This window comes from Chiloscyllium plagiosum, unplaced genomic scaffold (assembly GCF_037043375.1).
Source record: "Chiloscyllium plagiosum isolate Xiang-an unplaced genomic scaffold, Cpla_swu_hap1 HiC_scaffold_3, whole genome shotgun sequence".
Lineage (NCBI taxonomy): Eukaryota > Metazoa > Chordata > Chondrichthyes > Orectolobiformes > Hemiscylliidae > Chiloscyllium > Chiloscyllium plagiosum.
In genome coordinates this window covers 11811584-11839380 of record NW_028270141.1, presented here as the reverse complement: position 1 = coordinate 11839380, position 27797 = coordinate 11811584, and the positions used below count along the sequence as shown (strand labels likewise).

The following is a 27797-nucleotide window of genomic DNA, read 5'->3' as shown; positions in this document are numbered from 1 at the left end:
TATCATTTCTAATATTACTGGCTAGCCTACCTTCATATTTGATCCTCTCCTTCCTTATTTCTCTCTTTGTTATCCTGTTTGTTTTTGTAGCCTTCCCAATCTTCTGATTTCCCAGTGCTCTTGGCCACTTTATAGGCTCTCTCTTTCTCGTTCATAGATTTCCTGACTTCCTTTGTCAGCCACGGCTGTCTAATCCCTCCCCGGATAATCTTTCTTTTCTTGGGGATGAACCTCTGTACTGTGTCCTCAATTTTACCCACAAACTCCTGCCATTTTTGTCTACTGTCTTCCCCACTAGGCTTCCAGTCTATTTTCGTCAGTTCCTCTCTCATGCCCTCATAATTATCTTTATTTAACTGTAACACCATTACATCCGATTTTGCCTTCTCTCTTTCAAACTGCATACTGAACTCTACCATATTATAGTCACTGCTTCCTAAGTGTTCCCTTACTTTAAGATTTTTTCTAAAGTCTGGTTCATTACATAGCACTAGGTCCAGAATAGCCTGCTCCCTTGTGGGCTCCATGACAAGCTGTTCCAAAAAGCCATCCTGTAAGCATTCCATGAATTCCCTTTCTTTGGATCCACTGACAACATTATTTACCTAGTCCACCTGCATATTGAAGTCTCCCATGATCACTGTGACCTTGCCTTTCGGACATGTCTTCTCTATTTCCCGGTACATGTTGCGCCCCTGGTCCTGACCACTTAGGAGGTCTGTACATAACTCCCACTATGGTTTTTTTTACCTTTGTCGTTCCTCAATTCCACCCACACAGACTCCACATCATCCGACGCCATGTCATTCAGCACCATAGATTTAATTTTGTTCTTAACAAGGCAACCCCGCCCCCTCTGCCCACCTCCCTGTCTTTTCGATAAGTTGAAAACCCTTGTATGTTTAACAGCCATGTTTAATTGTCTCATGGTTATTTCGATGGTAGATTTTCAATTAAAATGACACATCCCTTGTTACATTTTGCATGTGTTTCTATGTGTCTTCAAAAGACGATAGATTTCAAAATGGAGACACAATTGCGTGTTGCTTTACTCACCAACAATACGAACATTCAAATCAAAGTAAAGTTTAGACTGGTAAAATTTAGCAAGGATAGTCAAAAAAGATCCAAGCCAGATTTCCTGCCATGTCATGTACAGGATTAAAACACAAGATCATAAAGGGTAAAAGAAGCTTAAAAGGTAGCAAATTATGTAGAACAGACTTTCTAATGTGGATACTGAAACAACATCCCGTTTTCAAGAAAGAACTACATTTTCCTATTAATTAGATGCATGACAGAACTTATCCTTAAAACACAGGTTTGAGAAAGAATGGCACAGCACAAGAACATGTCCTTCAGCCCACCATATCTGTGCCCTGATGCCGTTCTAAACTAATCCCATCCCACCTAGAATGACTGCTGATTCATAATTCCACATGGGGCGTATCTAATTAATACATTAGATTTAAATTCTCAAATAAGCCATAAGGTGTCAAATGGGAGCTACACCTGGATGATTTAATGAAATTTTGCCTCTCTCCAAACATCTAATAGAGACATGCAAGTTCAGTGAATTTCAACATCCATTTTAGCATGGGTGATTCATAGGAAAACAAAAAAAAAGGGTAATTTCTTCAATCCTTGCCTAAGAATATTAGGAGAGCTTTCATTCAGTCAGAAAACAAGAACAGTTTAACTCACAAGTGAAAATCTTGAGATAAGAAAGAAATGATTACTCTCCTGTAGAAGGGTTGGTTATGATCAGAAACATCACTGGTCAAAATTGCATTTACTATGATCGTTGTTAGTGTCCATGGACTGTACACAATAATTCTACCTATTGGTTGAAACTTAGCCTAGCTACCATATTGATTAATAATTAATTAGTGCCCTTTCTGGGAGGCTGAAGGAGAACACATGATGGCAACATAGAAGATTGTTATCCAGTTCAGATAATGCTTTTCAACACTTAGTAATAGTAGGGCTCAATAACATCAATCACAAAATCATGAGATACAGGATTTGTTTATTGCACATTTACATAGCACAGAAATACTAACAAATACTTTCCAACTGTAATACAAAATGTGACCTGGAAATAGTAGATAAGTCAAAGACAATTGAGGATGAATGAAAGCTAGGAATATTTTAATGCAGCCAAGTCAGAGAGAATATCTAGGGCAGACTTGAAATTTGTAATAATCAGCCAGTCAACCAGTGGTCCACAGTGAAACAAAATTTCCAATATACAAAACCCATTTTGGTCACTTGGAGGCATGAGTGACAACTTGGCCACAAACTGGAAAAAATATATAAAATGTTATGTCACACTGGCATGTTGTAAATTGTGGAATGCCACAAGGTTGAATGCATCACCAAAGCAGTATCACTGACTTAGACAAAAAGAAAGAGACCAGATGCAGTATGACCAAGCTTGCTGACAACAATATTGAGAGGAGGAACTGCAAAAAGGTACATTGGCAGTTTAACTGCATGGGCAAATTGAAATATAATGTAGGAAACTGTACAATGGTCTACTTCTTTGGACTAGAAATGCAAAATACTGTACAGTGTAAAAGGCGACTTTTCGATACCAACTTTTTCTTCAACCAGAAGTCACTGGGTTAACATTTACACTCACGTGTGAGGGGTTAATATACATGACTGATTTGGACCTAACTGAAGTCCCAACAGATTGTAATGAATGGTAATAATCAAAATGAACCTTGGTAATTTACAAATAATAATAATGTTATTCATAATGGTTTATCATTAATTAAAGACAAAAACATACTAAAAACATTTATTTACTGGCACACTTAATATATTAGGCAATGTTACAATATCAAGATCCTGTGAATAACCAAGAGTTTACAACGAAACAAAAATCAATACCGTCTCCAGGGTTATATTTTGAGTTACCTTTACACAGACTATATGAAATGTTATGGGTTTTTTCAGTCAAGGATAGCAAATAGATTTTTACACAAATATGCATGGTATTTTTATAAAGTGAAACTATCATGCTGATATTCAGAGGATGATAAAGATTTGGTGACTATGTAAACAAATCACAAAGTAGACAGCAAGCATTTAGGAAGGCAATTTGTATGTTTGCTTCTATTGCAAAAGTAAATGGTAAAGAACTCATATCAATTAAAATTTGCTTTAGTGAAACCACATGTAGAAGGTTGTGCCGTTTTGATCTCGTTAAGCAAATACTGCTGCTTAGGAAGTAATGCAAGAAATTACTAGAACAATGATTATCTTATGAGGTGAGATAGTGGAAAATAATTTTAAATTTTCTGTAGTTTAGAAGAATTTGGTGATCTGTAATTTGAGAGCTTGACAGAGCAAACATCAATCAGCTGTTTCCCCCTTGTTAGTGAGTTTCAAACAATGGATCATAGTCACAGAATAAAGGAATTGAGCAATTATAATTGGAATAAGGAGGAAAGTCGTTTCTCGGGTTTTGAATCTTTTTTTTCTTCATCAAGGGTAAGGATACTCAGTCATCATGCACACTCAAGAGGAGAACAATAGATGTTAGCTGGGAATCTCAACTGTGAAGGATCTCAAAATGTGAAGTCAAAAACCTAGTTTCTACCTTGTTACGTTCTGTCCTTGTTACGGTTGGAGGGGTTGGAGACCATACAGAACCTCATCACCTCAGGAGATCTCCCACCCACAGCTTCCAACCTCATACTCCGGGAACCCCGCACTGCCCGGTTCTACCTCCTTCCTGAGATCCACAAGCCTGACCACCCTGGCCGACCCACTGTCTCAGCATGCTCATGCCCCACTGAACTCATCTCTACCTACCTCGACACTGTCCTATTCCCCCTAGTCCAGGAACTCCCCGCATACGTTCAAGACACCATCCACGCCCTGCACCTCCTCCAACACATCCGTTTCCCTGGCCCTCAACGCCTCATCTTCACCATGGATATCCAATCCCTCTACACCTCCACCTGCCATGACCAGGGCCTCCAAGCCCTCCGTTCTTTCCTCTCCAGACATCCCCAACAGTACCCTTCCACCTCCGCCCTCAGACCACACCCCTCCAACCGTAACAAGGACAGAATGCCCTTGGTGCTCACCTTCTACCCTACCAACCTTCGCATAAACCAAATCATCCGCCAACATTTCCGCCATCTCCAAAAAGACCCCACCACCAGGGATATATTTCCCTCCCCACCCCTTTCCACCTTCCGCAAAGACCGTTCCCTCCGTGACTATCTGGTCAGGTCCACGCCCCCCTACAACCCACCCTCCCATCCTGGCACCTTCCCCTGCCACCGCAGGAACTGTAAAACCTGCACCCACACCTCCTCCCTCACCTCTATCCAAGGCCCTAAAGGAGCCTTCCACATCCAAAGTTTTACCTGCACATCCACGAATATCATTTATTGTATCCGTTGCCCCCGATGCGGTCTCCTCTACATTGGGGAGACTGGGCGCCTCCTAGCAGAGTGCTTTAGGGAACATCTCCGGGACACCCGCACCAATCAACCACACCGCCCCGTGGCCCAACATTTCAATTCCCCCCCCCCCCCACTCTGCCGAGGACATGGAGGTCCTGAGCCTCCTTCACCGCCGCTCCCTCACCACCAGACACCTGGAGGAAGAACGCCTCATCTTCCGCCTCGGAACACTTCAACCCCAGGGCATCAATGTGGACTTCAACAGTTTCCTCATTTCCCCTTCCCCCACCTCACCCTAGTTCCAAACTTCCAGCTCAGCACTGTCCCCATGACTTGTCCGGACTTGTCCTACCTGCCTATCTCCTTTTCCACCTATCCACTCCACCCTCTCCTCCCTGACCTATCACCTTCATCTCCTCCCCCACTCACCTATTGTACTCTATATGCTCCTTTCTCCCCACCCCCACCCTCCTCTAGCTCATCTCTCCACGCTTCAGGTTCTCTGCCTTTATTCCTGATGAAGCGCTTTTGCCCGAAACGTCGATTTCGCTGCTACTTGGATGCTGCCTGAACTGCTGTGCTCTTCCAGCACCACTAATCCAGAATCTGGTTCCAGCATCTGCAGTCATTGTTTTTACATCTAAAAAATTGCAGGGCCCCAGCAGAGACTTTTTTTTAAAACCTATAACCACAGGTTAAGTGGAAGAGGACTGGAGGGTAGCTACTATTGTGCCTTCACTTAAGAAAGGCTGTATGGAGAAGCCTGGAAACTACAAACCTGAGTCTAATATCATTGATGGCAAAGTTGTTGAAGGTGATTCTGAAAAACGAGACGTATTTGGAGAGGTGAGGACAGATTTAGAATAGTCAGCATGGTTGTGTGCGAGGAAAATTGTCTCTCACAAATTTGATTTAATTTTTTTCAGCAAGTATCCAAAGAATTAATGACGACTGTGGTAGGCATTGTTTACATGGATTTTAGTAAAGCTTTTGAGAAGGTTCTGCATGGTGGACTAATTAGAAAAGTTAATCACGTGGAATTCAGGGACAGCTTGCCAACTGGATACAAAATTGGCTTGACAGGAAGAAAGAGGGTGGTGGTGGAGGGTTTTTCTGGGACTGGAGGCCTGTGACCAGGTGTTCCACAGGGATCAGTACTGAATCCTTCAGCAGGTGGATAACCATCTGATGAAGGAGCAGCGCTCCAAAAGCTAGTGTTTCCAAATAAACCTATTGGGCTATAACCTGGTGTTTTTTTTTAAACTTTGTACACCACAGTCCAACACCAGCTCTTCCAAATCAGGTCGGTCAAACAAACAAACAAAGTTGGATAGGAATATAGGAGCTGAAAATGTGTTGCTGGAAAAGCGCAGGTCAGGCAGCATCCAGGGAACAGGAGAATCGACGTTTCGGGCATAAGCCCTTCTTCAGGAATGAGGAAAGTGTGTCCAGCAGGCTAAGATAAAAGGTAGGGAGGAGGGACTTGGGGGAGGGGCGTCGGAAATGCGATAGGTGGAAAGAGGTCAAGGTGAGGGTGATAGGTCAGACTGGGGTGGGGGCATAGAGGTCAGGAAGAAGATTGCAGGTTAGGAAGACGGTGCTGAGTTCGATGGATTTGACTGAGACAAAGTGGGGGGAGGGGAAATGAGGAAACTGGTGAAATCAGAGTTATAGGAGACAGGTTAGTAAATCTGTGGATGACACCAAAATTGGTGATATAGAGGACAGTGAACACACTTAAATGAGATTACAAAGAGACCTGATCAATTGGGTCAATGGATGGAGGAGTGTAGATGGAGTTTAATTTGGATAAATGAGTTTTTGCATTTTGGTAAAACGAACAAGGCAAGACTTATACAATTTATGGTATGCTCTTGTTGGTATTGTAGAATAAAGACCTAGGGCTCAGGTAAAAATTCTTTGAAATTTGCATATGTAGACAGGTGGTTAAAGTCGCATTTAGCACATGTGCCTTCATTGCACAGACCATGGAGTATAGGAGCTGAGATGTCATGTTGAGGTTGTACAAGACATTGGTGAGGCCTGTTCTGGGGTAATGTGTACAGTTCTGGTCACCCTTGCTACAGGAAAGATATTATTAAATTAGAGGGGCTTCAGAATGTTGTCACAAATGGAGGGTTTGAGTTGTAAAGATAGGCTGGGGCTTATTTCCCAGTGAAGTGTAGGAGGTTGAGGGGTGACCTTATAGAAGTTTATAAAATCACGAGAGGCAGAGATAAGGTGAACAGCAAAAGTCTTTTCCCTAGGATGGGAAAGTTCAGAACTGGGGAACATATTTTTAAGGTGTAAAGAGAAAGATTTAAAAAGAATGAGAGGGGCAAACTTTTTTTTTTGCACAGAGTGGTTCACGCATGGAATGAACTACGAGAGGTGGTGAATGCAGATACAATTACAGTTACAATATTTAAGAGACATCTGGTTAAGTACTGAATAGGGAAGGCTTGGAGGGATGTGGGCCAAACGCAGGCAACAGGGACTAGTTTGGTTTGGGAACATGGTCAGTGCAGACTAATTGGACTGAAGGGTCACACAGAGTAAGACTGGATACAGACTAAGATTCTATTCTTGAACATTTAGCTGAAATCAATACCAAATCAAAGGCCAACATAATGAGACCAAAACTGCCTTGTCACAAGTAGAAGAATGAAGGTATCAAACAATTATAAACTAAAATCCTTTGGAGTTAATGCATTTGAAGGTTTTTTAATTTGCATTCAGCAATTTATCTTATAGGTTAAGGTCAGGTTTGGACTAATGCAAATAGGAATTCTGACATGAAATTATCAAGGAACACAAAGTCAAATAGTAAAGTGTTTTACAGGTACATCAATAAATAAGATTGTGATAGGAAAAAGGCAATTAAGGGATAGACAGAATAATAGCCCAGTAACAAAGATAGTAGGAATATTAATAATTTGATTTAGTTACTTACCTATAGATTAGAACAAATCAATGGGATTGCAAGTGGATGAAATGAGTATTGAGACAAGGGCAGTTAAACTAAAAAAGCGCAATGAAACAAATAAACAAACTCAAAAGAAAGCTTATGGGCTAGATGAATTCCACTTACATACTTTTAAAGAATCTTGGAAAGAGTTCACGAGGCAGAAATATATTTAATCATTTTTAGATTAACGTGTATGCCAAAGGACTAATGGATAGCTAATGGAGTCCCTATATCTAAAGGGGGAGCGAGCATGTCCAAGGAATTAGAGGTTAGTTAACCTAACACCGGTGGCAAGGAAATTAATGGGATTACTATTAAAGGAGAAAACAAAAGCACAGAAATGAGAAATACTGAAAAGTTAAAATGGATTTTAAAAATGAAAAATCACAATCACTATCCTGACTGAACTTTTGGTATAAGTGTACAAGGAGGCTGGGGGGCGCAGGGAGATGGTGAGATGGGACAGGCAGGCAGATATATACAGCACAGAAACAGACCCTTCAGTCCAACTTGTCCATACCATCCAGATATCCTACATAAATTAACAAATAATAAAATACACCAACTAATACAGATTCAAGTACATAAAGAAAATTTCAGATTTTACATCATACAATCTACAAAAACAATTAGTGCTTTGCAAAATTGCATGTTGTTCACTGATAAGTACTTTCAAATGCAGAAACATAAGTAAAAACCATCAGGAAATTATTGAAAACTTTACATACCTTTCTCCATGCCAGTAAATGGATCTTTCAAAGGAATGTCTTTCTCTTTTATAGCACTTTCTTCAGTTATTGCTATCTGTAATCCTAAGGGAAAAACATTGAAAGTACCAACCATTCATTATACCAAAACTAATTAGTTTTCAAAATCATAGATGCAATGTTTGCAAAAATCTTTTTATCAAATAGTTTATACCTTAGCAACAGCTAGGTAAAACAGACCATATGTCCTACTAAACCTTGTAGCCCCATTAATGCCTCAGTGTGACTTCAATTCAGCAAAAGATTAGTCCAAAAAAAAAAGGAATATTTATTTCACTAGGAAGCTCGTCATCCCGTTAAGTAAACCCGAACCAGGACATCAGTCAAACTCTCTGTATTTAAACTATTTTGCATTTAAGGCATAGCAGTTTTGCTCACTTTATGACGAGCACGGTGTGTTAACAGTAATGGTAAGCCCGCGATTCTGGGAATTGACCTTGTGAACTTACCTTGCACTCCCTCAACAGCCAGAATGTCCTTCCTCAAATTTGGAGACCAGAACTGCACAAAGTAGTCCAGGTGCAGTCTCACCAGGACCCTATACAGCTGCAGAAGGACCTCTTTGCTCCTATACTCAATTCCTCTTGTTATGAAGCCAGCATACCATTAGCTTTCTTCACTGCCTGCAGTATCTGCATACCTAACTTGACTCCATTTAGATAGCATCCTGCTCTTGCCACCAAAGTGGATAACCACACATTTATCCACATTAAACTGCATCTGCCATGCATCCGTCCACTCACCTAGTCTGTCCAAGTCACCCTGTATTCTCATAACATCCTCTTCACATTTCACCATGCCACCCAGCCTCGTATTATCAGCAAATCTGCTAATGTATATTGTAAACAGCTGCGTCCCCAGCACCGAACATTGTGGTACCCCACTGGTCACAGCCTGCCATTCCAAAAGGGACCGGTTTATCACTACTCTTTGCTTCGTGTCAGCCAGCCAGCCAATTTTCAATCCGAGTCAGTATTTTGGAACCAATACCATGTCCCCTAATTTTGTTCACCAATCTATGTGGGACTTTATTAAAGGCTTTCTGAAAATCCAGGTACACTCCATCCACTGGCTCTCCCTTATCCAGCTTCATAGTTACATCCTCAAAAAAAATTCAAGATTTAGTCAAGCATGATTCCCCCTTCGTAAATCCATCCTGACTCTGACCTATCCTGTTACTGCTATCCAAATTTTAGATTAGATTACTTACAGTGTGGAAACAGGCCCTTCAGCCCAACAAGTTCACACCAACCTGCCGAAGTGCAACCCACCCAGACCCATTCCCCTACATTTACCCCTTCACCTAACACCACGGGCAATTTAGCATGGCCAATTCACCTAACCTGCACATTTTTGGACTGTGGGAAGAAACCGGAGCACCCGGAGGAAACCCACGCAGACTCCACAGTCAGTCGCCTGAGGCAGGAATTGAACCCGGGTCCCTGGTGCTGAGGCAGCAGTGCTAACCACTGTGCCACCGTGCTGCCCACAATGTAAATGAGTCGTAATTTCATCTTTTATAATGAACTCCAGCATCTTTCTAAATACCTCAAAAAAAAACGCGGACTTTGTGTGGATCCGCGGAAAATGGGGGAGATTCTAAATGCGTATTTTGCATCAGTATTTACTGCGGAAAAGGATATGGAAGATATAGACTGTAGGGAAATAGATGATGATATCTTGCAAAATGTCCATATTACAGAGGAGGAAGTGCTGGAAGTTTTGAAATGCGTAAAGGTGGATAAATCCCCAGGACCTGATCAGGTGTACCCTAGAACTCTCTGGGAAGCAAGAGAAATGAGTGCTGGTCCTCTTGCTGAGATATTTGTATCATCGATAGTCACAGGTGAGGTGCTGGATGACTGAAGATGGGTAATGTGGTGCCACCGTTTAAGAAATGTGGTAAGGACAAGCCAGGGAACTATAGACCAGTGAGCCTGACATCGGTGGTGGACAAGTTGTTGGAGGAAATCCTGAGGGACAGGTGTGTGTATTCGGAAAGGCAGGGACTGATTAGGGATAGTCAACACGGCTTTGTGCTTGTGAAAATGTCTCACAAATTTGACTGAGTTTTTTGAAGTAACAAAGAGGATTGATGAGGGCAGAGCGGTAGATGTGATCTATATTGACTTCATTATGGCGTACGACAAGGTTTCCCCATGGGAGACTGATTAGCAAGGTTAGGTCTCTCAGAATACAGGGAGAACTAGCCATTTGGATACAGAACTGGCTCAAAGGTAGATGACAGAGGGTGGTGGTGGAGGTGGAGGGTTTTTCAGACTGGAGGCCTGTGACCAGTGGACCACAAGGATCGGTGCTGGGTCCTCTACTTTTTGTCATTTATATAAATGACTTCAATGCGAACATAAGGAAGTACAGTTAATAAAGTGTGCAGACAACAAAGAGGGTTACCTCAGATTGCAATGGGATCTTGACCAGATGGGCCAATGGGCTGAGAAGTGGCAGATGGAGTTTAATTCATATAAATGAGAGATGCTGCATTTTGGGAAAGCAAATCTTAGAAGGACTTATACACTTAATGATAAGGTCCTAGGGAGTATTGCTGAACAAAGAGACCTTGGAGTGCAAGTTCATAGCTCCTTGAAGGTGGAGTCGCAAGTAAATAGGATAGTGAAGGCGGTATTTGGTATGCTTTCCTTTATTGGTCAGAGTATTGAGTACAGGAGTTGGGAGGTCATGTTGCGGCTGTACATTGGTTAGGCCACTGTTGGAATATTGCGTGCAATTCTGGTCTCCTTCCTATCGGAAGGATGTTGTGTAACTTAAAAGGGTTCAGAAAGGATTTACAAGGATATTGCCAGGGCTGGAGAATTTGAGCTGTAGGGAGAGGCTGAACAGGCTGGGGCTGTTTTCCCCTGGAGTGGAGGCCAAGGTTTACAAAATTATGAGGGGCATGGATAGGGTAAATAGACAAAGTCTTTTCCCTGGGGTCGGGGAGTCTAGAACTAGAGGGTATAGGTTTAAGATGAGAGGGGAAAGATATGAAAGAGATCTACGGGGCAACGTTTTCACAGAGAGGGTGGTACGAGTATGAAATGAGCTGCCAAAGGATGTGGTGGAGGCTGGTACAATTGCAACATTTAAGAGGCATTTGGATGGGTATATGAAAAGGAAGGGTTTAGAGGGATATGGGCTGGGTGCTGGCAGGTGGGACTAGGTTGGGTTGGGATATCTGGTCGGCATGGATGAGTTGGACCGAAGGGTCTGCTTCCATGCTGTACATTTCTGACTATCTTTCCACCACTGACATCAGGCTAACAGGTCTATAATTCCCTGTTTTCTCTCCATCCATTCTTGAAAAGTGGGACATTAGCAATCGTCTAATCCGCAGGTACTGATCCCGAGTCTATAGAACATTAGAGCCACCTCAAGTACCCAGGGACACAGACCATCAGTTCCTAGGGACTTAGCTTTCAGATCTAACAGTCTATCCAACACCATTTCCTGCCTAATATAAATTCCCTTCAGTTCATCCATTACCCGAGATTCTTCTGCATCTTCTACATCTGGGAGAGTGGATCGGTCTTCACTGGGGAAGACACAAGCAAAGTACCTATTCAATCCGGAGGAGGAAGTGAGGACTGCAGATGGAGATCAGAGTTGAAAGAGGTGTTGCTGGAAAAGCGCAGGTCAGGCAGCATCCAAGGAGCAGGAGAATCGACGTTTCAGGCATAAGCCCTTCTTCAGGAATGAGGAATACCTATTCAATCCATCTGCCATTTCCTTGTTCCTCATAATAAATTCACCCATTTGTGTCTTCAAGGGCCCAATTTTAGTCTTAAACCTTTTTTTTTCTTTTCATATACCTAAAAATGTTTTTGCTATCCTCCTTTATATTTTTGGCCAGTTTGCCTTCATCTCTCATTTTCTCTCTGCATCTTGCCTTTTTAAGTCATCGTCTGTTGCTCTGTGAAAGTTTCCCAGTTCTCTGGCTTCCCACTCAGCTTTGCTAGGTTATACTTCTTTTATTTTTATATAGTCCTTAACTTCCCTAGTCAGCCACAGCCACCCCTACCTCCCCTTAGGATCTTTCTTCCTCTTTGGAATGATCCGATCCACCACCTTCTGCATTATATCCAGAAATACCTGCCATGGTTGCCCCACTGCCATCCCTGCTAGAGTATTGAACTATTAAACTTTGGCCAGCTCTTCCCTCAAAGCTCTATAGTTCCCTTTGTTCAAGTACAATATTGACACACCCGATTCTCCTCCTCAAATTGAAGATTAAAACTTATCATATTATGGTCACACCTCCTAATGATTCCTTTACTTCGAGATTCCTGATCAAATCCGGTTTGTTGCACAACACCAGATCCAGAATTGCCTTCTTCCTGGTAGGCTCCAATACAAGCTGTTTTAAGAATCCATCTAGGAGGCACTCCACAAACTTCCATTCTTGGGGTCCAGTACCATCCTGATTCTCCCAGTCTAGCTGCACGTTGAAATCCCCTATAACTGTAGCATTACCTTTGCAACACGCCAATTTCAACTCCTTACTCAACTTACACCCTACATCCTGACTACTGTTTGGGGGCCCGTAGATAACTCCCATTAGAGTCTTTTTACCCTTTGAAATTCTCAGGGCTATCCATACTGACTCTACACCTCAGACCACAATACAGGCAAAAACTCAACCAAGAGACCCTTTCGTGGGTTGAGGTGCAGTGCTGATCGGAGGAGGCAGAGGATCAAGTGCGATGCTGTCTGGAATTGGCCGATTTGGCCTTATTCAAACAGTCCACATGTACCTTGGACGAGCATGCTACCACAGTCACAGACTTTACTAGCAAGTGTGTGGAGGACCACATACCAAGCAAGTCAATCCAGGTGTTCCCCAACAGGAAACCCTGGATGAATCAGGACATACAGAACCTGCTAAAAACCAGGAGTGAGGCCTTCAGATCAGGAGACCCATTCAAATATAAGGAATCCAAATATAACCTTCGCAGGGCCATTAGGACTGAATGATATCACAGGTTCTAAAAAGAGACAGTGCAAGATAGCAGGCGATGACACATCTCTCCCAGATCGTCTCAATGCCTTCTATGCTCGCTTTAAGCAGAATTTCAGCACAGAGGTAACACCTATTCCGACAAGTACTGATGAATCTATCCCAATAGTCACTGCAAAGGTCAGATCAGGTTTTCCTTCATGTGAATCTAAGGAAAGCAACGGGTCCAGACAGAGTACCAGGCTGTGCACTCAGAGCATGCGCAGGTCAACTGGCAGAGGTCTTCAGACATCTTCCACCTCTCCCTGCAGCAGGCCACTGCCCCTGCCCGTTGCAAGAGAGCCAACATCATCCCTGTGCCTAAGGCGACTCATGCAACATGTCTCAATGACTACCACCCAGTGGCCCTAATGTTGGTGGTCATTAAGTGCTTTGAAAGGCTGGTGATGGCATTAAATCAACTCCAGTCTCCCTACTACTCTTGACCCACTCCAATTTGCCTATCAGACCAACAGATCCACATCAGATGCCATATCATTTGCCATTCACTCCTCCAGAGAACATCTCGACACCAAGAACAGCGACGTAAGAGTCCTACTCATTGAAGCCTGAACTATAATCAACATTATCCCATCAAGACTGATTACTAAACTTAATGATCTCGGACTAAGTCCCACTCTCTGCAACTGGATCTTCAGTTTCCTGACCCACAGCCAACAATCAGTGAAGATTGGGGACAATATTACATGCTCACTAACACTCAACACTGGAGCCCCCCGCCCCCAGGGATGCGTACTCAACTACCTACTGTACTCACTGTATACCCATGAGCGTGTCACCAAATACCAGACAATGCCATTTACAAGTTTGCTGATGATACCACCATAGTCGATCAAATCTCAGATGGCGACGAAACAGACGACAGGTGGAAGACCTGGAAAAATGTTGCACCGAGAACAACCTAGCTCTCACTGCCAGCAAAACCAAGGAATGCATTATTGACTTTCAGCAGGATGTTACTCATGCTCCACTACACATTAACAGCACAGAGGGGACACGAGTGGAGTGCCAAACTCCTGGGAGTGGTCATCAACAATCTTTCTTTTACTCCTCACTTGGATGGACCTGCTACAAACACCCAACGTCTCTTCTTCCTCAGGCAGCTGAGCAAATAAGCTCACCAACTTTTATAGGCGCGCCAGAGAGCATTCTATCTGGATGTATCACTACCTATTATGGCCATTCAAGATCAGAGATGGCTACAGAGCGGTGAACGCGGTGCGCACAATCACAAAGGCCAACCTCCCATCTATAGAATCCATCTACCACCGCTGTCAAGGAAAGGCTGCCAGCATTCTCAAAGATCCATCCCATCCCGGCAATGCTTTTCTACAACCTCTACCATCGGGGAGAAGGTACAGAAGCCTGAGCACACGCACCAGCCAGTTTCGAAACAGTTTCTATCAGACTGTTGTTAGAATACTGAATGGACTTAAACTCTTAACGCTCGCTGTACCCGAGTTTTGGTTTTTTGCCACTGTTTAGCTATCATTTCCTTATCTATGCTATTTAACTATGTGATGTGCCTGTCTTTCTCGCAAAACAAAACTTTTCATTGTGCCTCAGTACACATGACAATAAATTCAATTCAAGAGTTTTATTTTTATCGTCTTCTGGGTAGATATTCAATGTAGCAGTTTTAACTATGGAGTAAGTGGAAAAAAAATTAGGTATGCGGTATAAGAATGAATATGGAGTACGGAATGCCACAAATCTATAGTGATCAGGATTAAACTGAAGGTTCTTTCAACTTAATTAATTGGTCAGAATTTGACTTTAAAAAAAAAGTTACCAACGGCTGCAAGAGAAAACTGTAAAGGAAACAATGACTATTGATTTTTTAGGCTAGGATGGAAACTTCTATTTAATTACAACATGGTTGCCAGAAAGTACCAGAAACAGTAATGTGCTACAAGGCACAAAACATGTAAAAAGACGCAGGTTTAAAGTGCTTCCAAAAGTAATTGCACTGCATGTAGACAGGTTTGGACAACGTAATTTTAACTGAACACAATAAATGAAATAGGATTTTAAAGATTACATTTTTAAAACTACAGCTAGCAACCAATCACAAATAATAATTTTCACTTTCAACAGTTTACCATATTACAGATTTTGCATCCAGCTGGTCAAAGCCCCCTTTCAAAGTTTCTATGTTGCACATGAAAATATACAACATGAATAGGCCAATAATCCCCTTTTAGGTGGGTGAGCCTCTTAAGACATGAATGGTTTGCAGATATCATTAAAACATCCCAAAGTATCTCACCTAAAAATCTATTATCTGATCAGTTCTGATATAAAGTAGCAACTGTATTATGCACACGTTTTTACAAAATACAATAGGAAGCATTGCAAATTGCAGTTAATATATTTGAAAATTCTGAATTATAAAGTAACCATTAACTAACCAAGCAAAATACTGAAGACAAAGACTACGTTATATATGCTCAATTACGAAAGGGAAGCCATTAGACTAGCGATTTAGTTAATTGTTATATCAACGTAGGCAGTACAGAATGTTTATAATATGGCAAAAAAAGGACCAGGTAATTAACACTGTCTCCCTCTCCAATAGTGAATTTGAAGAATATGACAACAGTTTTCTGAATATGAAGTTTTACTTTTTTTAAAAAAAGCAAGATCAACTGCTCAATTACTGAAGGTATGTGCTATTAGAGACCTGAGCTCAGCAGCAGTTAGGTCTAGTAATAGTTACAGGGAGAAAGTGAGGTCTGCAGATGCTGGAGATCAGAGATGGAAATGTGTTGCTGGAAAAGCGCAGCAGGTCAGGCAGCATCTAGGGAACAGGAGAATCGACGTTTCGGGCATTAGCCCTTCTTCAGGAGTCCTGAAGAAGGGCTGATGCCCGAAACGTCGATTCTCCTGTTCCCTAGATGCTGCCTGACCTGCTGCGCTTTTCCAGCAACACATTTCCATAATAGTTACAGGGAGTCAAGTGTAGAGGTCATAAGGTGGGAAACCCTAAAGGTATTGATAATTCAACCAGTCTCACTACCTGTTGCATTAACATAGGACTAGGAGTCTCAGTGAACGTGAATTATAATAGAAATACAGCGGTTTTTGAACCAACCTGCACATTAAAGGCAGATTTCCTGGACTACTGGACATAGTTTTGATCCCCTTATCTAAAGATGAACGTGTCACTGACTATGTAATGGAGGTGCACTAGATTAATCCTTGGATTGTCCAGATTGAATTAAAAAGGAAGGGGGAAGTTGCTACAGGGCATGACAGGGAGGATGTGGATAAGATTTTTCCATCATCTGGAGCATCCAAACAATAGGACCTAAATGCAGGATGAGGCAGGCCAATTATGAGAGGAGATGGAATTTATTCACTCAAAAGGTGGTGAACCTTTAGAATTTTTTCCTCAGAGTGCTGTGAAAACTATCACTGAATTCCATGTTAACACACTCAATACAAGTCGGGAAACTAACAGCATCAAGGAATGTAGAGCTACAGCAGAAAAAAAAGCGTTGTGATTAATGATCAGCTATGATCTAAGTGTACATTAGAGCAGACTTGATAATGTCAGGAGTAAGCCATCCAACCCCATGCTCCTACTTCAAAGGTTTAAGCTTTCCACTTGGCCAAAAGCTACCAGTGAGAGGGAGTAACATCCCACCAATATCCATTTCAAAACAGGTAACATTTGAAGCATAACAAGACTTAGGACTCCTAGTTTAGGATTCCCTTAAGATTAACCGGACGGTTCAGTTGGCAGCTTGGGAGGCAAATGTAATGTTGGTGTTCTTTTCAAGAGGTCTAGCATATAACAGCAGGGATGCCTTGCTGAGGCTCCATAAGGCGCTGGTCAGACCGCATTTCAAATATTATGAGCAGTTGTGTCCCCAGTATGTAAGGAAAGATATGCTGGCCTTGAAGATTGTCCAGAGGTGGTTTACAGGAATGATCCTGGGACTGAAGAACTTGTCATTTGAAGAGTTGAGGACTGAGTCTGTATCTGGAGTTTAGAGGCTTTTTTTTTGGGGGGGGGGTACTCTGACTGAAACTTACAGAATACGGAGAGGCCTGGATAGAGTGGCCACGGAGATGATGTTCCCACCAGCATACACAGCCTCAGTGAAAGCACGATACCGTTCAAGTGACATAAGGAGGAATCTTTTCAGCTAGAGGGTAGTGAATCTGTAGAACTCATTGCCAAAGAATGCCAAGTCATTGAGTCTATTTGAGACCATGATTAAGGAGATGATCATGGATTACAGAGTGAATGGGGTTGAGAAACATATCAAATATTATCAAAGGGTGGAGCAGATTAGATGGGTTGAATAGTCAAATTCTACTTCTATCTCTTATGGTTGATGTCTACCATTCACAAATATCACCTGCTAGTAACACCACTGATCAAGGTTTACACTCTTGATAGCCAGAAGGTAGAAGTAGGAGAGCGACTGGAAATAGAGGATGACGAAACAACGGTTTAAAATACAAACAAATTAAGCAAAGTGATAAAGCACTTAAATCCAAGCTGATTTTTGGAAAACAACTTTCAATTTTATGATTTAAGTAATTTAAAATTTCCCAAAAGTAATTCACAAAAATAGTTGAATAGATTTTTCAAGATTAGAAATGGAAGAGGACGATCACTTAAAAGGGCAAAGTGGGAATTTGCTGATGAAAATTCTATTAACCATAATGGCTAAAGTCAAGTCCAATCTGGACCCTTGCACGCTTCTCAAAGGGACTAAAAAAAAATACAAGATTTTAAATCAAATGGTTATAATTAATAACCTAAAAGACATGATAAACTAGCCATTCAATACAGCCAACCCATGCCAAAACTCAAAAATAGTTTAGAACACTTTATTCATTAACATGAAGCAGATGTTACCAGATGTGCAAAAATATTGGCCTATCTCCAGCTGTGAGAAGTTGGTGAGTTGCCTTCTTGAACCAATGTAATCCGTAAGGTGTTGGGATACTCCGATGTTTGGAAGGGTGTTCCAGGTTTTTGGCTTGGATGGTCTGCAGAAAAACTTCCAGACAGTGATATTCCCATATATCCATTCTAAATGGCTGTTATCTTTAATTTGGAATGTACAGTCAGAGCAGCCTACAGCCATACATCTTGCATAAAACAAACACTGTTGTCACTGTGTATCAGTGAAGTGAGAGTGTGATTGGCACATCATCCACAGCCTTTGACAATAAGCAGGCTGCTTGGTCTGGGGTGGCTCCCAGCTGAGTGATATTGGCTCTGCACTTAACCAGACAAGTGGACAACATTCTATTTACAATTCAAACTTGCGCCTTTAGATGATTGACAAGTTATCACTGCAGAATTCTTAGCCTCTGACTTGCTCTCCTCGCCATATTTATGTTTGGAAATTTGTGTCAGTTTAAAACTAAACTTTCCTGCCATTTACAGTGTAATATTAGAAGAGGAGATTTAATTTAACTGCTGTTACAGCACTAATTAGTTTTCCAAATTTCAAGCATATGAAACAAAGAATAGTCACAATAATTAGAGATCAAATGTCCTACTGAATTAGCATCAACTTAGTTGTTGCCAAATTATTATCAATGCACTATTTGGAAAAATACAAAGTTTTGTTCTTACCAAAACAAGATAAACTACTCCTCAGCTGAAGGCAGGCAAGGGGAGCACGAGTCGTTTTGGTGTCACCACTGTGATCATTGGCCAAACTGGGTTCGGTCAGGTGATTGACAGAATTCCTGGACTCTAAGCCAGCAACACTGAAGGAATGGCAGTTCAGCCCATTTCAACAAGATCATAGTTGATCAGATATAGTAAACTCCACTTTCCTATCCTTTTCCATAATCCTTGATACATACTCAGCCTTGAATATAGTGACTTAGCATCAGTCTTCTGTAGTAAATTACAGAAATTCATTACCCTCAGAAGAAATCTCTCATCGGTCTTATGAATGACCCCTTTTCTGACATGGTCTTCTGATCCTAGACACTACCACAAAAGGAAAACTGTTTCACACCTACCCTGTCAAGTCCCCCAAGAATCTTGTATGGTTCAAGAAAGATTGCCTTCGTGTTCTATATTCCGACAAGTACAGGCACAACCTACTCAACCTCTCTTCATAACACAACATTTCTATACTGAGCATCAGCTTAGTGAACGTTTTCTGGACTACCTCCAATGTCTTAGATAAGTACCCTGATAGTGTTTCAGAGTATTCTGGCTAAAGTCTGACTCATGGTTGTCTAGTCTTAACACAAACATCCCTACTTTTATACCTCTATTCCCTTTGAAATACAGATCAACATTCCATTTGCCTTCCCTGTTACGTGCTAAAACTGATGCCAGCTTTTCATGATTCAAAGACAAGGACTCCCAAATCCTCCATTCGGTAGCTTTCTGCAATGTCTCTCTAACTAACCATTACTCAGCTTCTCTATTATCCCTGGCAAAGTGCATAACCTCACAAACCCCCACATTATATTGCACCTGTCAAGTTTTTGTCCACTCAATTAACTGCTCTATAAATTCCTTTGAAGATTGTCATCCTCACCACTTGCCTTCCTACCTGCCTCATCTGCAAACTTGGCTCTTATACATTCATTTTCCTCACCAGTCATTTTTGTAGTAAAATTATAGCTATAGCACTGATCCATATGGCATTCTAATAGTTACACAGATTGCTATCTTGAGAATACCACGCCTTTAGCCAAACTCTCATCTATTAGTCAATCCTTTATCCAAGCTAATATTACTACTTTCAACATTAAAGACTCGTATTTAGTAGGTGAACTTGTGCTAACTTAACAATACCTTCTAAAAATCCAAACATATCCATTTTGCCCCCTTTATCTACCTTAAAGAATTTTAATCAATTTGTTCGGCATGATTTCCTCTTCACAAAGCTAGCTGACTCCGCTTGATCAAGCTAACCGCATGCTTTTTTGCATTCTTCCTCTTTGAACAAAGGTAAGATGCTGCCAATTCTCCAATCCCCTGGAATTTTGTTCCAGAATGCAAGGATTCCTGGAAGATTACTATGATCGCATTCACTACTGTCTCCATAGGTGCCTATTTACATATCCTAGGCTACATGCCATCAGGTCCAGAAAACTTGTTGATCTTTAGCCAAAAGGAAAATGCTCCATCTCCTGGTGTTCACTGGCATGTGGTGTATTTTTAAATATACACATATTATATCACTCAAATGCAACACAAGTTAAAATTTTTAAAACATAGTTCCCAGAAAGTGCATCAAAATCAAATCTGATTCAGGTGTTTAAAGCTTACTTCCAAAATGTTTGTTAAAATTCTGACCACTTCTAGGTTTAAAGAGTTCTTACCCACCTGTCTCAAATTGGTCCTCCGTTTCACTGGTATTCACCTGGAGCTCTGATACATTTTGATCATAGTAGTCATCATCGTCATCATGGGAGATGAGAATACGGGTCATGGAATCATCACCAATCTCCTCTGTGAAGGGTTGATTCTGTTGGCAGTTAAAAATTTCTTCATACAAATCAATACTCTGCACAGAGGCCTGCAGATGTTCACTTGCTTCAAATGGTCCTTGTGCTTCAAGATCTGCATCTTCAATCTGGTTGCTTAAAGAGTATTGATCCATACAAGGCTGTGTTGAAAGCATTCCTTCATCTGGACCCGAAGAGACAGAATCTTCAAAATTGCCAACCACAACTGTCTCAATAGTATCTTCAGTGGGAATTGAAGACAATGCAGCAGGTTCATGAGTTTTTGAAGTATTTTGTCCGAGTCCTTCATTACCTATACCATCCACTATTGAAGATGCCGGAATATTTGGAATATTAATTAGGAATTCATTATTCCCTTCTGGTATATTTACAGGTGGATTAAGACATTTTTCTTCGTCATTGTGCAAACTGCTAAAATTACCAAAGTTTCCTGAATTTGGTACTTCAGAACATGCTCCATTTGTTGAAGTTATAGCCTGCATACGTTTATCTTCTCGATTCAAACCACCAGGGCTAGACAGCAGAGGAGTTAACTGACCAGTACATAATGAATCTTTATCATATACCTGGCAGTTTTTGCCATATTTTTCAACATGTGGATTCCACAAGTGCCTTACTATATCATTGATTACACCACCAACATACTGAATTTGGACAAATAATAAAGACGGTAAACTGGTGTCTTTACATTCATTTGCTACCACAGTAATTTTTAACAACTGATCTGAAAGACGAAGGAGAGCATCTACAGCACCATCTTTCCAAGAACCTTTAGATAAATCATATCCAGAAAGGCAACATGGAAAAGACTGCGTGGGAATCTTTAGTAACTCTTTGGGCATTTTTTTCATTTGTTCTATTCCAACATCATCTTCATTCCCATAATCAACATATTGTAGAGATATTATGTTTCCTTTTACTTTTTTTACTTCAGCTCGGTACCACTGCCCATCTTCACAATATTTACAAAAACAGCTGTCGTCAACTGAAATGTCAGAGAGTAATTCCCTATTGGTAACACCAAGTACTCCAACTTCTTGCATTTTTCTAGATAACATTTGAACTTCAGGGGATGAATACTGACACCAGAAATAACTAGGACTTTCTGCGGCAGTTATATATCCTTCAATGGTCTGACCCACTAAAGGAAGTTTCTTGATGTATCGTCCATAACTGGTTCTGTCAGATACACACACATTTGGCTTTTCAACACCCAATCCTGAGGATATCAGTGTGCTGCTCACAATTTTATCCAAGTGATCGTACAATGTCACGTCCAATACATTATCTTCAGAAATACTAATCACTTTAACAGTCACAGTTTTGTGCAAAACCAAAGCTTTAAAGAATTCAATGGTTTCTTTAGACCAGCTATTTCCATCAACTGGAAACAAGCCATGCAACTTACATTCATAAGTTAGTGTAAATGCAGGAGTTACTTCCTTTGTGTCTTCATTGTTTACTTCTTCCCTTATGCCTTCCTTTAGAAAGAGTACTTCAACACCTCTATTACAAACTTGCACAATTTCACAAGTAGCCCAGTTATTATTTGCTTTACTTTTCACCATACACAGAACACCAGCTTTGGGAGCTGAATCATCCTTAGATATTAAATTATGGCAGTTATCTTTCATTTTCTCAATTGCTTCAGTAAATATGCCATCACTTGTTGTTTTAAACTGACACCAAAACTGCTGAGGAGAGTTTACTGCAGAGACATGTGCAAGAAGCTTTGAAGCAGATCTTACATCACTTATGGGGCATTCAGTGGGATCAGAACACTGTGTACCATTTCTAAATGCAAAGTTATTCAACAAATCAACTACTGATCCCTGGTCATCATGAAGATTAACCTCCCACAGTTGCCCACACGGTTGTATAAATTCACACATTATTCCAGTTTTATTTGTTCTTTTTATGAATTCAGAGACAGCTTCCTCTTTATTTTCTCTTAAACTTGAATCCTGAAATCCTGCAAGAAAGCATGGTATACTAAGCCGGTGGACTTCCAAGCAGTCTTTAGGAAGAGGAAAAACTTTTGATGCATCCACCGTTGCAGTATTACCATAATCTATATACTCAACAGAAACAGTATCACCATGAACTTGAGTTATAACAGCTCTGTACTGAGACCCATCTTCAGGAAATTCTGCACATACTACATTACCAATCTGAAAGCTTCCCACTTTGCTGTCATTCATATTGCTTGCATTCAACTTTTCTTCCATTGCAGTTACTTTGTCTTCATTTTGGAGAAGCTGAACAAAGAAGTGTGATGGACTGATAACATGCGAGACAGATACCTCACTTTTAAATCCACTACTTAATGTCATCAGTGGGAGGTCTGTCAACTTAGGCCAAGTTATATCCAAGTCAGAGTTCTTTTTGATGGAGTTTTCAGCCAAAATGCTATCTAATTTGTGATCGATAATTTCCATAGCAGATTTTACATCCAAATATTCTTTTGTATTCTTGGTATACATTTTGTTGTGAACACCTTTCTTTATCCCAGTCTCCTCAGTCTGTGTAATAACTTCTGTTCTGTTTTTCCACCTGTCCTGCTTGCATGTGATAGTCACCTTCTCGGTTTCTCGATTATCACCTTGGTCCTCAACTGCACGTCTTTTAAGAGGGGATTGGTCATGGTCACTCTTCAAGTATGGGGAGCAAGACTTTTCATTTTTGTTTTTTTGCCTACCAGCATTTCCATTTATTTTGATTTCACTGACATTCTGCAGGCATAACTGTTCTTTAATCTTTGCATTAATTTGTATGTTCCCATCATATAATTCAACAATCAGTTTTCCATCAGTTTCTTTTGCTACAACTACAGCTTTTAAAGGCTTATCCATCACAGCCTTTTTAAACCAGATAATAATGTCAAGTGATAGGTCCACTGGTATATCAGATAAACCACATTTAATTGCTTGCATGGGTAAAAATTTAACATCTTTTGCACTGTTGGGTATTGGAAGCAATTCATCTTTATCAATATCTAATTTATTGCCATAGTCTACAAAAGAGACCCGAATTCTATCTTGCATAGGCCATGCCAAAGCACGATACCACCGATTATCAGTATATTTTGCAAGACAGATAGGATCAATCCCCTGCGTAAAAGTATACCCCTGCATCTTAGAAGACAGTTTATTAACCTTGTCGGCAAGTTTATCCAGTATGCCGAGATTTCTACCAAGTAAACAGTAGAACTTTGTTGGGCTTGCAACATGGCTCACATACATTTCTTCTTCACTACCAATTTTCACGTCATGAGTTGAATAGTAATAGGTATAAAGGCTTACTGATGGGGCAAGAATACTAGGTGATCCTACAAACTTGGCTAAGCCTCGCTCAATAAGTAACTGGCAAGCACTCTGAAAAGGGGTATTCAAATCTACAACATTGCACAGCCCTTTGCCTTCTACAACAGTCAATGCATATACTGTGCATTTGAGCTCCATGTACAAGCTTAAGGCATTATCAATAAATTCCTGAAATGCAGCAATTGAATCTTCATTCCACATGAATGGATCAGGACCCATGGGCTGAATGATGTTATAAAGACTGCACCTAAATGCCTGACCTTTGAAAAGGAGGAATTCTGGTTTTATTAGACGCAATTCACTTATCGGCACTCTCTCTCTATTCCCAAAATCAATGTACAGTACATCCACTTCTATCGCAGTCACTTTCCCAAGGATTAGTGCTCTGTACCACTTTCCATCTTCAGAGTACCGTACAATACAAGCAGATTGACCAGGCTGAAAACTATCTTCATGCGTATTATAATATTCCTGTATTTTACTCATTAGTATTTTCAACTCATGTGTATTTTTAGTCATTTGACACCAAAAGTCACCAGGTTCATCAATGTAAGATACTTGTACATCCACAGTGCTTCCCACTTTAAGATATTCTTGTTTATAGGGAGACTCCATAATTACAGATTCCAAGTGGGTTGCTGTGCCACCTTCAAATTCACTTTGACTGGAAAATAATGTGGTTACAGAATCACTTAAGGCTGCTGTCAACGCCCCACAGTACTCTGTAAATGGTTTAATTTTTTCAGGAGTCATTGGTCTTTGTTCCAATTTCTCTTTGTTACTTCTGCCATGTGTATGCACAATTTCTTCAGATGAATGAGAAACATATAAATGGCCCAACAAATCCAAGTTCTTTGAATTGAAATTTGAAATTTTAAGTTCTTTGCGATCAGCATAACCAGCCAGCAAGATTAACTTATTCACACTGGGTTCTCCTTCATCTTCTACATCTAGAAGTTCAATCAAGTACTTGTCCATTTCCTTCTCTAAAACGTGAACCACCAGATGCTTTTCAAACACTGCCTTTTCAAAATAGGCAATAGCTTCTCGACTCCAGCTCCCATCTTTTGGTGTGAGATCAGCAAGGCAGCACTTCACTGCCAAGGCAGGTAATTTTCTATACTCTGGAAGCAAGACCTTAACATCATGCCAGTCAACGACTTCCATATTCCCATAATCAATGAAGAATACCCTGAAGTGGCCATCAAGAATCTCAGTAATAACAGCTCTATAAAATAAGTTGTCAGCCTTGAACTTAGCGCAACATAACAAACCAGGTTCGGGTTTTTTCACTAATCCTTCATTTCGACCCACGTTTGCATATTTCTTGGCAATGCTGTTCATGAGCTTTTCAAATTCGCTGGCTGTTTCCATGGTTCGTATCCAAAACTCTGAAGGATCTTTCACAAATTCGACTAGAACATCATAAAACGCGTTGAGCTTGAGATTGGCGTTCTTCAGCAGAGAGACGCGATCCTTGGTCTTGGAGGAGATTCCCTCGGTCCTCCGGTCCCCTATGAGATAGTCGCCGCCGCACTGGAGCGCGCTGGGCTTCTGAGTGTCGGGCCAGACCCTGACCTGTTCGCAGTAGCCGGTCAGCAGGCTCTCGGCCTGGGCGTTGAAAGCCGCGTTGACGGAGGAGCCATCCTCCTGGCGCAGGGTGACGAAGTAGACGTTCTCCACCGAGCTGTAGTACTCCACCTTCGCCTGCAGCACCCGGCGCAGGATCAGCGACTTGAGCAGCTCGATGTGGCGCGGCGACCAGCCACGGCCGTAGTCGGAGGCGTCGCGCAGCGCGAACGGGTAGGTGACCACCGGCATTTTGAAGTAGCCGGGGCTGAGCTTGCGGACGGCGCGGGCCGGCACCACCTCGCGGTCGCCGTAGTCGACGTAGAAGACCTCGAGCACGCCGTCGGCCAGCGTCTGCTGCACGAGCGCGCGGTACCAGCGGCCGTCGGCGCTCTTGGCGGCGCAGGGCGAGCCGAGGCGGCGCGGGGCGTCCAGAGCTGCCCCTGGAGCCGGGCCTGCTGCTGGCGCCGCGGCCACCGCGCGACTGTTGTCATAGTAACGGTGCATGCTGTCGTGCAGCCGCTCGAGTTCCGGGCAGTGGCAGCGCAGTTGGCAGAAGAAGCGGTCCGGGTAGCGCACGTGGGTCACCCGCACCGTCACCGTCTCGTCCACCTGCAGCAGCGGGTAGAAGTAGTTGAGGCTGTAGCCCGCCTCGCTGGGCTGGTGACCCGCCGGGCCCGAGGCGGAGGGCGCTTCGCTCGTGGAACCGGCACCGCCTCCGAGCGGCACCGGGACGCGCTCTTTCCTGAAGAGCGACGACGACGGCGGCGGGGGGACGGTGGCGACGGTCCCGCCCGCTCCGCAAGGCCGCGAGGTGGACATCTCCACCATCAGCCGGAAGGCGGCCGGGTCGATGGGCCGGGCCAGGCCCAGCTCGCACAGCTGTCTCGACACCCGCGCCACCTCGATCAGCACCAGGCGGTTAGGCAGCACGGCCTCCACCTGCGCCTCCAGGGTGCGGCCTTGCAGGGTCCGGAAGAAGGAGAGCGCCCCCGGCGACCAGGTGGTCGCGCCGCCGCCGCCGCCATCCTCCGGTATCCTCTGCTGTTCCGCTTCCTCCGGCTCCTCTTGGTCGTCCTCGGCGGCGGAGGACGAGGAGGAAGCGGCGGCGAGGTGATGGCGGCGGCTGTTGTTGTTGTTGTTGGTGGTGCCGCCTCCGTCTCCGGCCCCGGCCGCCGGCACCAGGTTGGCCAGGATGCAGCAGACCACCTCGGGCGGCAGCTGGAAAAACTCCTTCTTACCTCGGTCCAGGCTTCGGGCTCGCACCGGCAGCGCCCGGCCTTCGTCCAGGGTGAAGACGGTGTAATCGTCGCCCACGCGGCTCAGCACGCGGGCCCGGTGCCACTCGCCGCCCGTGTCCACCAGGCATCGCTCGTTGGTCTCCAGCGGAGGGGCCGGCTGGGCGCCTCGCCCGCTGCCGACGCCCAGCCGGGCCGCCTTGGCCCAGCTCTGTATGTCGCTGTGCAGCCTCTGGTACTCCGGTTGCCTCTCCCGCTGCTGGAAGCGGCCCCACAGCTTGGCCAGCACCGAGCCGGGCCGGGGGGTGTCCACCCGGGTCACCCGGAAAGCGAGGCAGGCGCCCGCCGGCGGCAGCCCGGCGGTCGAGCACATCGTGTTGCGACCGCGATGCACGGCTCCTTGTGCCGTCTCGTCCCGGTCCTGTCCTGTTCAATTGTTTTTCTTCGCCAACGGGCAGAGCCCCATTCACGAGCCTGGGGCCGTTAATCTTTGAATTCGATTGGAACCCGGCATCATGGCGCCCACAATCGAGCGGCTTTTTCAAAAGTGGCGGCGGAACGTGCTTCGGTTGACTCTCCTGCGCATTCGACGCTGCGCATGCGCCAACCTGGTTCCGCTCACTTGACGCCTGCGAGGGAACGGGTAGAGGAAGAGAGGAATGGTAGTGTTGACTCTTGACATCTTTATTTTTTTTTACAAAACCAAATATTTTATTATTTATAATTTTTAGCATTATTCTGTTGGAAAGAACGGACTAATGTTTCGGGAGTTTCCGGTGAATTACTTAGATCCGACAGTTGATTCCCCCCTTTCATGAGATGGACTGCACCGTGTTGGCGAATCACGTGTTCTAGGACCGCACATGCGCGACATGGCGTGAGTGTGCCCGCGTGATCCTTTGTGATGTCATCGCTTCCGGGATAGCTCTGAACCGGGAACATGTTGCAATACAAACATCACTCTGACTCTGTATCTGATTGGAGAGCCAGCCTTCTGAGTCTT

The 27797-nt window shown here is 42.9% G+C and overlaps 1 protein-coding gene across 1 annotated transcript in view; it reads right to left on the bottom strand.

The window, feature by feature from the left end:
* The window catches only part of tdrd6a (tudor domain containing 6a), a 34015-nt gene extending 6733 nt beyond the window's left edge, over window positions 1–27282 (bottom strand). Inside the window, exons 1-2 of the mRNA XM_043677073.2 lie at window positions 20522–27282; window positions 8124–8207 (exon numbers count right to left, since the gene is read on the bottom strand). Coding sequence (XP_043533008.2) covers window positions 8124–8207; window positions 20522–27167 — 6730 coding nt within the window. The 5' untranslated portion in view covers window positions 27168–27282. The remainder of the gene's footprint in view (window positions 1–8123; window positions 8208–20521) is intronic.
* Between the last annotated feature and the right edge of the window lie 515 nt (window positions 27283–27797).